The following is a 16410-nucleotide window of genomic DNA, read 5'->3' as shown; positions in this document are numbered from 1 at the left end:
TTGTGCTGTGCCACATTCACAGCTATCTTTGGCCTGCTTGCTGGCCCAAATTTCATGTTGTTTAGGTGTACGACTTGTATTTTACTATAACATTGGAAAGAAACTGAAACTATAACATTGGAAAGAAACTGAAATTGGAATAGTTGTGAGCTGCCATATGAGTACTGGGAATCAAAATTGAGTCCTCTCTAAAGCATTGAGCCACCTTTCCAGCCCTAGACTCTTTACAATAACCTGGTCTCTTTCATATTTACTTTGCACTGGTGTCCCACCTTCCTCCCTTTTAGCTATCTAGCTACGTACCTACGTATGTATCCTATACCATCTATACCCAGGCTGGCTATGGGCTCTTGATGGTATTGCCTAGGTCTCCAAAGTACTGGGGGTTATAGGTGTGTGCTATCATACCCAGCTTTGCCTTTTACCAGTCCCCCAATGTTCACCATTATGAAGTTGAAAACTGATTGAAACCACCAACTAATCATCAAACTGGCCCGTGCCTTCCCCTAAGGAGTCCCACCAAGAAAAGAATTGGACAGAACATATATAAACACACAAAAGCAATGGAGCACTAGTTACACAAGAGGCACTGATCCTTGCTTTATTCACGCAATAATAGCCAACATTGGGAATTAGGGGCAGAGGTACAAAAGAACAAAGAAAAGAAAAAACTTGCAGTCATAAACAGTTGTGATCAATATGGCAGTGAGTGGTGGCAGGTCAGCCAGAGTGTGGCCCATCTCTTGACCTAACTTGGTTGAGGATAAGTGCCCTATACCACTTCACAGCCAAGTTACTTGGTTAACACTTGGGCTTACTTGAAAATTCAGGGAGGGTCACAGTAATTAAAAACATAATCAAGACATCAGGGCTGGCTGAGTGACTGTTCTTGGGACGTTTAGCAAGATTAACAGTCTGATGGCAGGAAAGTGAGGAGCATCGTGCATATCCTTATCCTGGTGGGTGCAAGTAAGGCAGATTATATATAGCACAGACCCACAAGATGAACCCTCCTGTGCACCAATGGAGAATACCTCACTAACTAGCTCAGTCCTCAGAAGCAAAAGCTGGAGGTAACAGCAAGACCACACACACAGCATCATCTCTTGATTTCACAGCCACATTCAAGTTAGTTTAATACAGAAAAGCATTTGAGGGGGGGGGTCTTTTACTGACCCAGAACACAGGTTGGAGAAGCTTCCTTAAAAGTACTGCTATTTAGACCCTAAGACTTCTCTGTACTACACGTGCTTTCTCAACAACAGAGGCCTAACATTAGTATGTCAGGTATAGGATATACTGGCCTATAACAAGAATTCCAAGGATGGGGAACCTAGCACCTGGTAGTTCCCTTGAGTGACAACAGCTGAAATTTCAGCTGAAGTCAGTCTCAACTGTTGTCACAGGAGGGAAATGAGGAATTGGTAGTGAGGTAGTATCAATCCTCACAAAAGGAAAGAAAACCTTAATTCTGGAAACTAAAAATGGGCTGCTGTCCCATTCTTATCTTCCAACCACTCAAGTCATACCTAATCTAGCCATGTAACTCAAGAGAAGCTGAAAAGTAAATGGCTGCCCGGCTCCAGTGTTTGTCAATATTCAGTTTCTGAGGACAGGGAGAACTTGCCAAAGTCCAGGAACCAAGTTGGATGTTTTGTATTTTGTTAATTTCAACGAGTATTATAGTAAAGAAAACTGAAGGACAGATCAAATTGAAAGAATCAGTTATAATAACTTTAATTTATCTTGCATTTTACAGAAGTCTATGAACGATTTTAAAAAGCACCGCCTTACCCCATCATGTTTCTTTGACAGCTGTTAAAGTAGGCAACGAGTATTGTCAACAGCTTGAGTATCGGCATCTTGCAAGAATTTCAGATCAATCACTTGCCAAAGAACTTGGCAGCTTTTCTATCTTGTTTTTTAACTCAATGGTACGTCCACTCTGATGGTAACCTGTCCAGCCAAATCTCCACCAAACGTTTTGGAAAAATCAATGGTGATTAGCAAATTAGTTAGCTTTGGCACGGAGCTGTGCTCGCTTGCCTGTGACAGCCTGGAAGCCAGTTTTGATACTGGCAACAGAGCATCGAGAATGACAAGTTTCACACTGTAAGAAATATAGTCGGGTGTCCTTCTGTAGGATTGTATCCGGTGATCGGCATGTGTGACAAGTGACGTATTCCTCTGCAGGAAAAGCAACATGGCATTATCTGCTAGACACAGTAAGGCCCATAGAAATGCATGTCTCATAAGTCTTAGCTCAGAGTACAGTTTACCCTAGCCAGGCAAGGAAGCCTACTAAACAGCTATTCTAGGGCTAAGAAAATACAAACTAAGCTATCTGCTATAATGTTTTTGGCTGTATGATACTTGTTCAAAGGACTTAAAATGCCCTAATTAGAGAAGTTTGCTAGATGCCTATTATTGGTGTCATCTATGGATGATCTTACTTATGCCTTAGGTGAGAACAGGCAAGGCATGCCCAATTTTAAAAGTTTTGATAACTAAAGTGGACTGAGGCAGGCAAAGCCAAAACCAGCAGCAGGTTTCTGAGACTTGGTCTTTAGCCCCAGAATCAGCCAGCAGAGGCTACACCATCCTCCTCCTTACTATCATTTTCCATTCTCCCATATAGGATCTCTCTATGTAGACCAGGCTGTCCTCACACTCAGATCTCTTAAGTACTGGGACTAAACGTGTGCTACCATGCGTAACTCCATTTTCCATTTTATGGATCTCCTCAAAACACCACAGTCTAAAGAGAACATTTCAGAATGATATGATAGAATTCAATTATATACTTACTGATATATCTTCTCAAGACATTTTCTATCTGTTTCTGTTGGAATCTTCCTTTGATTACAAGTTGGTTATTACCATCTATAGAACCACTATGAAAGAAAACAAATAAACCCATTACTTTTGTTCATTTTCCTCAGGGATCCCAATTCCAGCACCTTCATACTTAATTAACTTAAACTATATTCAATTGTGTAGGATAATTTCTAGGGTGTGTTATACTATCTTCAAATTTTATTTCTATTTTTTAGTGACAGGAAATTGTATGTCCCAGGCTGTGGCCTCCTCTGCCTTACAGGTGCTAACATTACTCACATGAACTCCCACCTTCACTTGGCCTCAAAAATTCTCTTAAGTTTATCTCTTTTAAAGATTTTATTCTTAATTGTGTGTGTGTGTGTGTGTGTGTCTGTGTAGTTATATATGTGCATGTGTGTGCTGGTTCCTGTGGAGGCCAGTGTTGGATCTCTTGAAACTGGAATGGTAGTTGTGAGCCACATAACATGAGTGTTAGAAACCTTGAGTCCTCTAAAAGAGCAATTACCTTCTCTGAACTGCTGAGCCATTTCTCCAGACCCTCAAAAATCATTATTTTGAGATTGAATTTCCTTGTGTAGTCCTGGAACTCACTCAATATTATCAAGCTGGCCTCAGAGATCCACCTGCCTCTGCCTTCTGAGTGCTGGGATTAAAGTGCTACCACTGTCAGGCTCCTCAAAAATTTTAATTTAATGACTTACTCATATTTCTTAATATTTAATACAACTTCAGCTATCCAGTAACAATCAGATTTGTAATTGATTTGATGTCCAAAACAAACTGATCCCTTAACTGTGTAGGTTTGACTGCCTGTTCAACTTAAGAAAAGGAAACTTTTACTGAATGCATACCAACTGCAAATATGAGGGAGGTATAAACATTGAAAGGGTTGTATGTTATTTTTAAAATTCTGACGCTAAGCATGGTGGTGCACACCTGTACTCCCAGCCTGTGGGAGGCAGAAACAGGAGGACTGCCATGGGTTTAAAGCAAGCCTGAACTACATGTGAGACACTTTCTCAAAAATCAATATATAAATAAATAAATAACTTTTAAGCCAGATAAAGTGGTATGAATCAGTAATCCAGTCATCAAGTAGCTTAGCCAAGAGATCACTACTTGAGCCTGGTTAGGCAACATAGTAAGACCCTATCACAAAATAAATTAAAAATAAGCACTACAGGTTTGATAAGTTACATATAATGGCACAGCTGAAAATATACATTTGTGAGCTGTATTTCAAAAAGATATTACCGAAAAAAAAGTAAAACTGAAATTTGATATTACAAACTGTCAATGATAAACTCAATGATTAGAAACAGCTGACAAACACTTGAGACAATAAAGATCCTTGTTAGATAGACATTATTGTTTGTTAAAAATGATAAATCAAGGCTGGAGAGATGGCTCAGAGGTTAAGAGCACAGATCCATCTGGAAGCACAGATCTGGAAGATGGATCTAAGTACAATTTCCAGCACCCATATGGCAGCTCATAACTGTTAACTCCAATTTCAGGGGATCTGACACCTTTATGCCAATGAACATAAAATGAATTTAAATTATTACAAAAGAAAAAAATCAGAAGATGAAACGACAAACCCAAGTTTAAAAAAAAAAAAGAAATCATAAAAGTAAAACAAAATTAAGTCTACAGAGTTAAAGTTATATTTGTTCTTAACATAAGGTGGACTTTTGCAGAAACTGACTTTCCAGAAGATTTACCATAATATACCATGAATTGTAACCTTTGATTCCCCGCCCCCCAACCTAGGCTACCCTGATTCCAATGTAGGGCATTTTCACTGTCCAAAAAGAAAACAGGCAAAGAAATGGGAATTTCTTTAACCCACTGACCATAAAGTTAACACTAGTCACAACCTGCTAGAATTTACCACACCTCTACACCAAATGCAGGTTTATTCTGAGAAGAAATACGTGGTTAGCTTTCTTTATGCTTAAACAGTGAGTATAAGTAAAAACCACAACTGTTTACAATCTTCTGATAATTAAGATGAATTTTTCTGACACACAAGTGGTTCTTTTGAAGTGTCAAATAGCACTCTTTTTGCATAGTTCCTTACCTTGTACCCAATTCTGCCAATAAAAATGCGAGGAGATGTTTGGGTTGACGATGTAATCTAAAAGGAAAATCAAACACGTAAATCCTAAGACAAAACAGAAGCCATGATGTTTATTATTTCACTGTGATTACTCAGTTATTAGGTGTCTCTGTGAATAGCTCACTTGTGCATAGAAATAAGTAGCACTGGCTATAATTTCACACCCAAGAGGCTGGAGCAGGATGATGAACCTTAATTTCAAACCCAGCCTAGGTCAGTGAATGCCAGTTTCAAAACAAATATGCTAGAGAAACAGTTCAGTAGTTAAGAAAATTAGCTGGGGGGGGGGGGGGGAGAAAGAAAAAGAAATTTGCTGTTCTTCCAGAAGATGAACTAGGTTTGATTCCCATCTCCCACATGGCAATTCAAACCACACATAACTTCAGTTTCAGGAGATCTGGTTTCCTCTTCTGGCCTTGTTAACCAAGCATGCATGTGGTAAACAGACAATACATACAGACAAAACACCCATACATATTAAAAAAAAAAATAAAAACCAACAAAATGATATATACTATTTTGCAGCTTGGTCCTCATTAAGATATTACATGCTATTTCTAAACATACCTACCAAGTAAATACCTAAAAGCATGAAAACAAAACAAAACATTAAGATCATAGTTAAACTATGATTATCTCCTAAGAGTGGGTTTAAAAATAACCTTTGATTTTCTTACTGTATCTTTTCTAATTTCTAGTGAACATATACTATTGCTGTCATCATCAAAAAAGTAAAACATGCTGAAAGTAATGAAAATGGATTACTTCTTCTATAACAAGCAAGTATGATTTATAAAACTAAAAAACAGTAGGATAAAGTGGGTGGATGGAGAAAACTTGCCAGAAAGGGCAGTAGTGACCCCAGCACAAGGTGCAATGGTGATTAAAAGCTAAAATATTTATCTCATCCACTGAATCCAGGAAGCTTATATTCGACTACTTCCTCAGAGTTCACTGCTTATTAGGCAGGCCCACCCCTGACTTGAGAATTATATCCAGCCTCTTCATTCCTGACTCCGCTTAGGAGCTACACTATCCCCAGCTCACCATGTGTACATGTGTTTTGCCTGCACATCATATTCCCTGGAACTAGAGTTACAGACAGTTGTGAATTCCCATGTGGGTGCCAGAGTCATCTCTCCAGTCCCTAGGATCTACTCCCATTAGTTGGTTATTTTCTTACCTTTAGATGCCAAGATAAAATGAACTCTGACAACAGACAGACATGAACTGTGACTTCCCTCAATCTATGTATGCCCTATGTACTTTTATGTACTTTTTTCAACCTACAGAAAAAGATGACCATATTTAAAATGTATGTATGTATGTATGCATGCATGCATGCATGCATGTATTTGAAATAAATGGTTTCCACTAGCCCACTTACAGTTTACAGATATCTGTAAAGTTGACAAAAGAAGTTTTCTTGGTTCCTACTCGGACAACCTGTGGAGGTTTCATAACAAATTTCCTCTTCTCTCCAGCAACCATATCTGGATTCTTTTCTCTCATGATGTTGAACACTCGGTTCAGCAACTATAAGGAATAAGAATTCAACCACATTCTTAGTGATAGCAAAAGTATAAAATTTCTATACGAGACACTTTGCTTTAATAAAGCTATTATATTTTTATTAAATGTACACATGGATCTCCACATGTTCTGGGAACTTCTTGAGGAGGACAGCAGCTCATTACTTACTTATGCTCAGTTATTATACCGATTTTACAGGAAAGCATGTAGCATATGGGAAAATGAAGAAACCACAAATGAGCAAACTCCACAGTACCCTAACCACAAAGTGGACACTTATCACCAAGGTCCCACTGAGTCCCAGAGGGCTCCATACTATAGTGACAGACACACTGAGCAGGCTGCCCCACAAGCTGGTATCTGTTGTATTACCAATCTGTATCTCAGTGGCCCTTCCTATGCAGGGGATCTATGCCTACTTTTCTCTGGGCTCAAATGATAGCCTTTAACTTCCTCCTCCTCAAAAACAAAACCAAACAAAAAAAGAGAATTTGTCTCACCTCCTCATATGTGTAGTCTCTTTCTGAGCCTGCCCAAGCAGGCCCAGTCTGGTTACTGAATGAAATGCCATCGTCTTTTTTGCTGTCTTCATCTTCTAAAGCTACAAATAACAAAGAGTACGAATGAGCAGAGGGCTTTAATCCAACAAGGAGGAACACAGATCTAGAGAAAAAAAACTTCAGATATTGCTCTTCCCTTTCACAGTGACAGCTGCAGTAGCTTCACATACAAAGGGCAACACAGAAGCCCCTTTCCTTTATAGACAAAAATATTACAACTTCACACAAAAGCTTTAATGACTTCCACAGTAACAGTGAAATGTTTCTTGACAAACACAAGACAAAACATTAAGTACTTAAAGGCAAGCCCTAATGTTTTCAAACCCTTGAGAAACTTCTATATAAAACTCATCGGTTTAACTATGTTTAAAAAAAAAAAACTTTAAAAACCTATAGCATATAAAACTGTAAGTATTAAAAATTTTAATACTTGAAACTCAATTACACTAATTTTCCTGTGTGAATCATATAGTTTGTGTATCATTTTTAATATTTTAATAAAATGAAATTTTTTGCCTACCACTATCAAGTTAAGACACTTTTCAAATTTCATTATCATGCAGTGGAAATAAAAGGCAGAACAAGTATTTTTTAAAAGCTCCTCAAGCTAGTCAAGGAGACCCAAATCAAAAGCTTATATAACTTAAAACCAGGATGTTAAGTTCCCAACATTACCTTCGTCTTTTTCTAGTATTTCATCTTCATCTGGGAATTTGACATTCTTCTTTTTCTTCTTTTTATTGCCAAGCATAATATCCAGGTCATCCTCTGGCTCAGCTGGCTCTTGAGCATCACTTTCAATTTTAAGATCCTAAGAAATTGAAATAAGTCTCAATATTTTGATACTAGAACTATTTTTAATGACACAGACAAGTATCATTTTAGAATACTCACATACTCAAAGCTAAAATTATAGATGAGAAATGCTTCTCAGGTAAACCAAACTGCCTCAGACTCTTTGTCAAATATTTAAACTGTGAAGTGCTTAAGGTAATTTTATAGGCTTGTTCCTTTCTTCAGCTCCTTTTTATTAGTCTTAGGATGTTGTTGCTGTTACCTGTATTCTACACCTGACTCTACCTGAATCACCTGAGAAACTTTACCATTCTTCAATCTTCTGACTGGACACATTTAACAGGAACAAGGCTCAAAAGTATTTTAAGCTTCTCTGCCTTTCCCATGGTTTATTTTATTCATACAATATGTTCAGAATAGGTAAATCTTCAGGGAGTAGATTAGCAGTAGCTGAGGCTAAGGTTGGGGTTACTGAGAAGAACTAGAGAGTGACAATGACAATGGGCTCTGTTTTCAAGAGGATTTAAGTGTTCAAATTTATGAGTTACAGAATTCTGAATATGCTGAAAATAATTTACTTTAAATAGATGAATTATACCTTAACTTTCTTGCTTCAAAGTAGTGGTTTTCATTACTGTATTTGCAGGCATACTTGTTTTTGCCCTCAACCCTTCTTCATCCCCTTTAAGTTTCTAAATAGGACAGTCAATGGAAGGAATTTTCTTACTGACACCAAATATATGATAATTTTTTGCATAATTCTCTAACTCCCCAATACAAAGTAGGTATAATACTGATTACTTGGAATAATAAATCAGATACCTTATGTTTAAAAATTTGCCTTCATAGTTTAAGGGTTCTCATTTCGGATACTAGTAGTGAGTTTCACTTACACTTCTGCTAAGCTACAAATTCAAAGACCTTTGGCCTCTACTGAGTAATTTGCTAAAACTCAGAGCACTCAGCAAAGTTTTACTAATTATCATTGGTTTTCATCAGATTAACTGAGAAACAGCCAAATGAAAATAATGCATGGGACAAACATGGGAGTTGAAAGGGAATCAAGAAAAGCCAAGTATCTAAACATGCTACCCTAGCATCACTTCTATGGGGTTACGAACCTGGATGCTTTGAACTCCATCACTTATGGGTGACAGAAATCAGTATCCACACTATCCACAGAAGTAGCAGAGGTCATTCAAAGTTCTAAACCCTAATAATTGACCTTCCTAGTGACTAACCATCCTGAGAGATGGACACCAGGTTTCTCAAGAGCAAAAGACATGTATTACCTTTGAAGACTGCAAGGGTTTTCAGGAATTGAATGTGGGGTATCAGAGGTAAAGACCTAATTACTTTTTTTATATTTATCACATCAGCTTAGCACCAAACTATGAAGAAGTTGCTGGGCATCAGTTCAATAGATGACCTCATGAAAGAAGGGAATACACAACTCATGGAGAATCACTGTCATGTGGCAAACAGATAGACATGATACAGCCTGACTCCAAAGTTATTTGCTTACTTGCTGTAGACTTAAATGTGAAAAACGCACATTAAGTCCTAAGAGATGATGAATTATAAGCTCCACAAAAGAACAGAGACTCAGCCTGTTTCTTGGCTTCTAGCTTCTGACCAGCTTAATCTGCTCCCTAACCCAAGTATATTAGCAACATGATCACCATTACATTTTTTGTGTATCTATGTCTTGAATGATTATTGACAATGGCTATAATTTCACAGATCTTAACATATAATCTCAAATATATAGGAATAAGTAAAACTCAAACATGGGCTCCTAACTCTAGCTGTGTAGTTTTGGTGCCACAATAATAAACCTATATTGGACACCTTATAAATAAGAGATCAAATAGTGACCTAGTCTATATGATGATACATACACCAGCAAGGCTGTGGTCATCCACACTGTCTAACTAGGAGACCTGTAACATCCTTTTAGGCCGTTAACTCCAGAAGCAGAGAAACGATTATCACATCATTTAACAGAAATGGGAACCCATCAGTAACCTTTTCGGACAAAAGCTACTGAAGGAAATCAACCAACAAAAGTATTAACCAAGATTACAACCATCTAACTCCAATTACAGGGGAGCCGATGCCCTTTTCTGGCCTCTGAAGGCACTGCATGCATGTGATGTATAATCATATCAAACACCCATACATGTAAATGAAATAATCCCCCCCAAATATTTTTTAAATAGTCTAATTTATCCTTGAAATTCACCATTGGGGGGAAAAAACAAAACAAAAACCACCAATAAAGAAAACCTTAATTCTATAGTGAGATATTCACCCTGTTCGTACCTGTTGCACTGACCACGCCCACTGGGGGGTGGGGACAGGTGTGGACATGACCTGGGAGAATTAGGTCTGGGGTCAGGGACCCCAGAAGCTCTCTTGCTTCCTGATCAGACAGATAGCATCTAGAGGCATCCTTGGGATGGAAACCTGCTGGCGGTCATCTGTTTCTGTTGTGACTTCTTTCTGAATAAACATCTATCACCCTGTTTTCCCCGATCCTTATTTATTCCATAATGCCTCCTTATTTATCCATGATACAATTCAATGCAAATTAAGCACACTGACTCAATTTGCTGAATGGATTACCATCTAAACTATGACCTTGTTTCCAGATTACTGAGTGAACTACCTGTTACATGTAGGCAATACTTTACAAACTATCTACCAAAGAAAAAGTTCAGTATGTATATTATAAAACAAAGCCCTTAATACATGACTGTTTATGCTTTTTTCACTATGAACATATATTTGTGAATACACAGACACACACACATAAAATTACTATATGCTCATTTTATAACTGGGCTTTGTTAATGTGATTTCTGCATAGAGCCTCTGTGTATGTGTGTGTACATACAGTATGCAATGTGTCAGTTTACACTTGGCCACGTTTGTGTGTAGAGGCCTGAGGCTGACTTTGGATATTTTCCTCAATTGCTTCTCCATGTTATTTTTATTGGTTGTCTGGTCTAACAGTCAGTGAGTCCAAGGAACTACCCCTTTCCACCCTGCCCAGGGTCAGGGTTACAGGTACATGCTGTCAGGCAAACTTTTTATGGTGGTCCTGGTGATCCAAATTCAGGTCCTCGTGGTTGCCCAGTAGACACCTCAGTCACTGAATGCTCTGCTTAGCCCTTATCTTTAAAATGAGGAAGAACCATCTTTCAGCTACTCTGTTCATCCATCTACCTCCTATTCACCTCCTACTTACCTATCTACACTTTATTCAAATAATTTTCAAATTTCTGTATTGGAAATCAATCCAAGAGGATGACAATCATAGGGGTTAAGTCTCTACGAGATCAGATCAGAGCACTCTCCACAGAACTTCCCAGAGGAGCCTAATTTAGGATCACTGCCATCAGTTACCAACTACCACACTGGGGGACTGCTGGTACTGAAAGTTCAACACACACAAAAAAAGCCGTGGTTAATATTTGTTCCTCAAGATTTCTCAGTTACAGACATTTTTCCTTAGCCAAATAATTTTAGCACGGTTAAAAGCAATGCACATTTCCTGAGTCCATTTTAATGACACAATGTAAGACCTAACTCCCTCTGAACACGAACACACGCACGCACGTACATACATACACATGTGAACACGCACGCACATACATACATACATACGTTTTTCAAATCAGGGCTTCTCTGTGTTGCCCTGGCTGTCCTGGAACTAGATCTGTAGACCAGGGGGGCCTCAAATTCAGAGATCCACCTGCCTCTGCCTCCCAAGTGATGGTGATACAGTCCTAAGAAAACTACCTTAATAGTGGCTAAATGCTAAACAACCAAAGCAAAACTACTAAGAAATGAGATGAAGAAAAGCTTTTAGCAGTCTTTCCAGAATTCCAATTTTACCTTCAATAAGAAAGCTATACTACCTTTACACCTTCTTCAGCTTCATCAATGTCAAATATCTTTTTTGTTTTTTTCTTCTTTTTCTTTTGATTAAAGAAGTTCAAGTCATCTAAGTCATCAGAAGCATCTAAAAATAGATTAAAGATTTCCAATTATTAACCATTAGAAGGCAAGGCATCAAGTTATGAGTAACATCAACTCCTTTCATGTATTCTTATGGTGTCCTACGGGTAACACCAAGTTATGGTTTTGAAGAAACTGACAAATCAACTCAAACTTTCTAGAAAAATTGATTAGGGGCCCTGGCTGAGAACATCAAACTCAAAAATCTGATCATGTAATGTCAGAAGTGCTCTCTGACACAATCTCCAAGACTATCCAACTGTATCTCTTTACTTCTGTCTACCCCTCTGATCTCACCCACCTTCCATCCCTCAATCTCTGGCTCCAGCTCTGCCAAACCAGTGAAGGAACTAAGACTTCCACAACAACTGTGACTGATACAACCACTCACCTTTTTTCCTACTGTCTTCTTCATCAGCTTCCACATCTTTGTCTTCAGTTGGTTCTGGCTCCACTTCTTTTGTTTCTGAGGGCTGGGTTTCTTCTGTCTGGGCATCACCTTCTTCATCTAACATAAAAGGCTTCTTCTTCTTCTTCTTCTTTTTGCTCATAGTAGGATCAAAAATCATCTGTTTAAATTTAAAAAGATCAAGTGACTATTTTTAATGATGTTCACATTTCAAATATGCTTTATTCTCTCCCCCACCCCCCAGGAACTAGCTCTTGTAGACCAGGCTGGTCTCAAACTCACAGAGATCTGCCTGCCTCTGCCTCCCAAGGGATTAAAGGCATGTGCCACCACCACACAGCTATATGCTTTATTCTTAAAAAATGAGATACATTAAAATCCCAAAGGGGGGGACTGAGGAGATGCCTCAAAGTATAAAAGCACTTGCTCCCAACCACTTGCTTATTTGCAATAAAAGGCAACAAAAATACAAAACAAAACAGATTTATACATAGTCCATCTAACTTCCTTTACATTACTAAACATGGGGAGAACCTCACACATGCCTTTTAATTCATAAGATATCATAAGCTATAACTTCCTTTTTATTTTCATGAGCAAGTTTAGACCTGGATGAATCATCAAGTTTAGGGGAAGGATCTTAACAATAACCTATGTTGTATTCCTGATTAATAGGTGAGATCAACAATGTCTAACACCAGGTGACTTAAGACTTGATTTTTAAAATTTTTATATGCTGAGTAGTATTTGGAGAAACTCGAGGTAAATACAATCAAGATATATTGGAACATATATGAAATTGTCAAGTGTACCTACCAGTGGTGGCACACTCCTTTAATCTCATTACTCAAGAGGCAGAGGCAGGTGGATCTGTGTGAGTTTAAGGGCAGCCTGGTCTACAGAGTGAGTTACAGGACAGCCAGAACTACACAATGAAACCCTGTCTCAAAAACCAAAAAGAAATCATCAAAGAGTAAATAAAATGTTGAAGTTCACTTCAATTTTAACTTTTAAGGAAATCTATCAGGAACCCTATTGTAAGAAAAATTTCTAAAATTCTAAAAATTTTCTATTTGTTAGAAAATTTCCTTTACTGTTTTTATTATGGAATGTAAAATGTTCACAAGCTATAGAACAAGTGAAAAATTAATTTCTAACCAGTAGATTGTTTGCATTGATCCCTTGACATAGTTTGAACACATAGGGCATATTCCTGGTAGCAAAAAAAAAGCAGTCTTTAGTCAAACAGAATTGGATTTGAGTACAATTTTTTTCCCTACCATGCTTAAACTTAGCAGTTTGTTCGTTGTGCAGTGACCAAAAGCATAGGTCTAGAGTCCAAGCCTGTCTCAAAACAATAAAACTTTAAAATGGCCTGAAAATTTCTGAATGCCTGACCATTATTAGGGAACCTTCCCCTCCTCATCAAAGAGCATTCACATTCCTGTGTCACTTTTTAAAGGCAATAGTTTTACTAGGTTAAAAGGAATCATGTTTTAGTGAGTTTGGGGATTAATTATCCTGTTTTTGGTTTTTTTTTTTTTTTTTTTTTTTAATGTGTTCACTTTACACCAAGAAATCATTTAAAGAAAAGCTACTTTTAAAAATAGCCTTTTATTCTCTATCCTGCCTACCAGTCAGAATAACCAACTGTGGAATGTCCTGTGAGGTTTATAAGTCACTTCCAAGTACAGATTTTCAGTTAATCCTTATTGTTAGTAGTCATAAGGGGTTTGCCTGGTAACACTTCCCTAGTCAAAGCACTAGGTAAACCAGAATCACACCCCATGTCCATCCCTCCCTCTACCAGTAAATTCCACCTGTGAGAATAAAGCCAAAGGCTGAGGTTCTAGTATCATTCAACTTACTGCATGGCCTAATCTCCTTGAGTCCTAATTTTCAATTTATAAAATGAAGTTGTACTGACAGGTCTAAGGACCAAGCTACTACATACTTTAGACTTTCAAGAGACTGCTGCTGGTCTGAAAGCTGATTCCACCATCTCTGCTTGATAAAAATCCTGTTCATCCTCTAGACATGAATTCTTACCCCACACCTTTCAAAAGATCTCATTACCAACAAATGACCTCTCAACCCCCCTCCACCACTACAGGTGTTAGCTATTACCTCTTACTACACCATAAGTACTTTACCATAGAAGCAATAGATCTAACACAGCAGTATATAGGTAGTTAGTTATGAAGTTTGGGACATGAATAGAAAGAAAACAAGGGTGGAAACACTTCCTCTCAGAACTTTTCTAATTCATACATAATACAGTAGCTAAGAGCAATTTCTACCGTGTTTTTCAAACAAGAACCATCTATCATCTCCTTCAGACTGAACTACTTAGTAAGCTTCTGAGAGCCTCCTGGTCATTTAGATGAGAGGCAGTATCACACAGATCTGGGATTGTACTAGCTCAGCCTCTTGGAATTTGATTATAGGCATCATAAATTCTAGTTTTCTCATCTCTAAAATGGATCTTATTTTACAGAACTGTGAAAAATCAACAAAAATAAGATTTTTGTCTCCTGAATCATTCTCAAATACCTTAATGCAATTTTCTAAGCACTCCATGAACTAGCCAGTGTCTATTTCAACCAAACTGGTGAATACTTCACTTTCTTTAAGCACTTTTTTCTTTCTTGACCATAAATGCCTTGTAATTCATTCTGATCATCAAAAGCCAACTCTGTAGAGAGCCTCCAACTGTTCTTATCCGTCCCTCTCCAAGGCCCTGTAAGTCAATTAAATAACAAATTCTCTATTTTGGGGGGGTGGGGGAGAAGACTAGGCCGCTAGATCCAATATTAAGCAATATGTAACCAAGACAACTGTAACCTCTTTTAAAGTCGTTTAATTTTATGTGAACTGGGATAAATCTGGGAGGGCAAAAAGTAAAATTAAACATGGAAGGGGATTTGATGCAAGTCCAGTGGAAAAAAACCCAGTCCAGTCAGCTTCGCATTCCGGACTTCCCTGCTCACTTCGCGTGTTAAAGGGAACTTAGGGACTCGCGCCCGTAAACTTTCCTCTAAGAGTGGTCACTTTTTTGAGACTAAAATACCTTTTCCTCTGGTCCTCACACCGTGTCTTAAGAAATAAAGTTTCGAGCGAGGAAAGGGAACGAGATTCGCCCGAAAAAGCCAGCTGACAAAGTTTTTAAGTACGGTACTGCACCGGAACCGAGGGAAGCTTCTCAAGGAACCAGAGCACTCAGCAGGGAAGCTGCGGCGGTAGTGTCTGAAAAGAATGCCGGGGCCGCCTGCCCCAGTTTTATTTAATCGTGTAAACTAACTCGGTACTCAAACCCTTTCAGAGAGGGCGACTCAACGTGCTTTCCATTCCGAAACACCGATCCCGGCAGAAGGCCGGCCTCGACGCCGTCGCCCTGAGAAGAACTGGGTGCGGCCAAGTCTGAGGATCCGGAGTCCTCGTCGGCTCCACAGCTCCGGGCGCCTAGGCCCGGCTGCTCCACATGGCGGCCGCCCACCGCTAGGCCGCAGGCCCGGCTTCCCACATTTGTGTGGGTTCGGCTTCCTGCCTCAGTCCTTAGCTCTAGCTCCGTGCTCAGGCTCTCACCTCGTCCCCGGACATGGCTGCGGTTCTAGCGGGTTCAGCGCGGGTGGGAAGTCAGACCGGTCAGCTTCAGACCCCGGAGTCGGCGCAGCTCCTACCGATAGCTCTCCCAGCACCGCGCTAGGCTCTTGCATCAGCGAAAGGGAACGATACCCCGCCCTCCTCTCAAATGTTGTAAGTGCGCCTGCGCAGAGCTCGCCAACGCGCAGGCGTGCGGCAGAGACAACCTCGCGTGCTGCTTGTGGCGCGAGTTACCAGGCGACATCTCGGCGCCGGGCATGCTGGGACTTGTAGTTTGCCTAGGAGAAAAGGGCGCTTGAGCTACAGCAGTTCCCGAGGTCGTGAGCAAGTGTTTTAGCACCGGTCAGGAGGTTCGGATTCTTGAGCTGCTGGTTACCTCAGCGGTTCTGGAAGCTCTGAGTTGCTTTTAGTGTGAATTTGGGGCCATTCCTCTGAAGTTAGGTTAGTGACACTCTATAATATAAACCCGTGGGATTGATTTCCCACACGTCCCTGGGGTGTTCTAGAAGTCGAGGAATTCT

General features: G+C 39.2%; 1 protein-coding gene across 1 annotated transcript; it reads right to left on the bottom strand.

Annotated features, from left to right (window-relative positions):
- Positions 1-1712: 1712 nt before the first annotated feature.
- Positions 1713-16040, bottom strand: Eif2s2 (eukaryotic translation initiation factor 2 subunit beta). Its single transcript, XM_051192613.1, has 9 exons — positions 15872-16040; positions 12269-12446; positions 11778-11881; positions 7732-7867; positions 6997-7097; positions 6351-6499; positions 4925-4981; positions 2809-2894; positions 1713-2187 (listed from the first exon to the last, which is right to left on the bottom strand). The coding sequence occupies exons 1-9, from the start codon at positions 15884-15886 to the stop codon at positions 2012-2014; spliced, it is 1002 nt and encodes a 333-aa protein (XP_051048570.1). The 5' UTR covers positions 15887-16040; the 3' UTR covers positions 1713-2011.
- Positions 16041-16410: the final 370 nt, after the last annotated feature.

The sequence above is a fragment of the Phodopus roborovskii genome, unplaced genomic scaffold, assembly GCF_943737965.1.
Source record: "Phodopus roborovskii unplaced genomic scaffold, PHOROB, whole genome shotgun sequence".
In the NCBI taxonomy this organism is placed as follows: Eukaryota; Metazoa; Chordata; class Mammalia; order Rodentia; family Cricetidae; genus Phodopus; species Phodopus roborovskii.
This window is presented reverse-complemented; position numbering and strand designations above follow the sequence as displayed.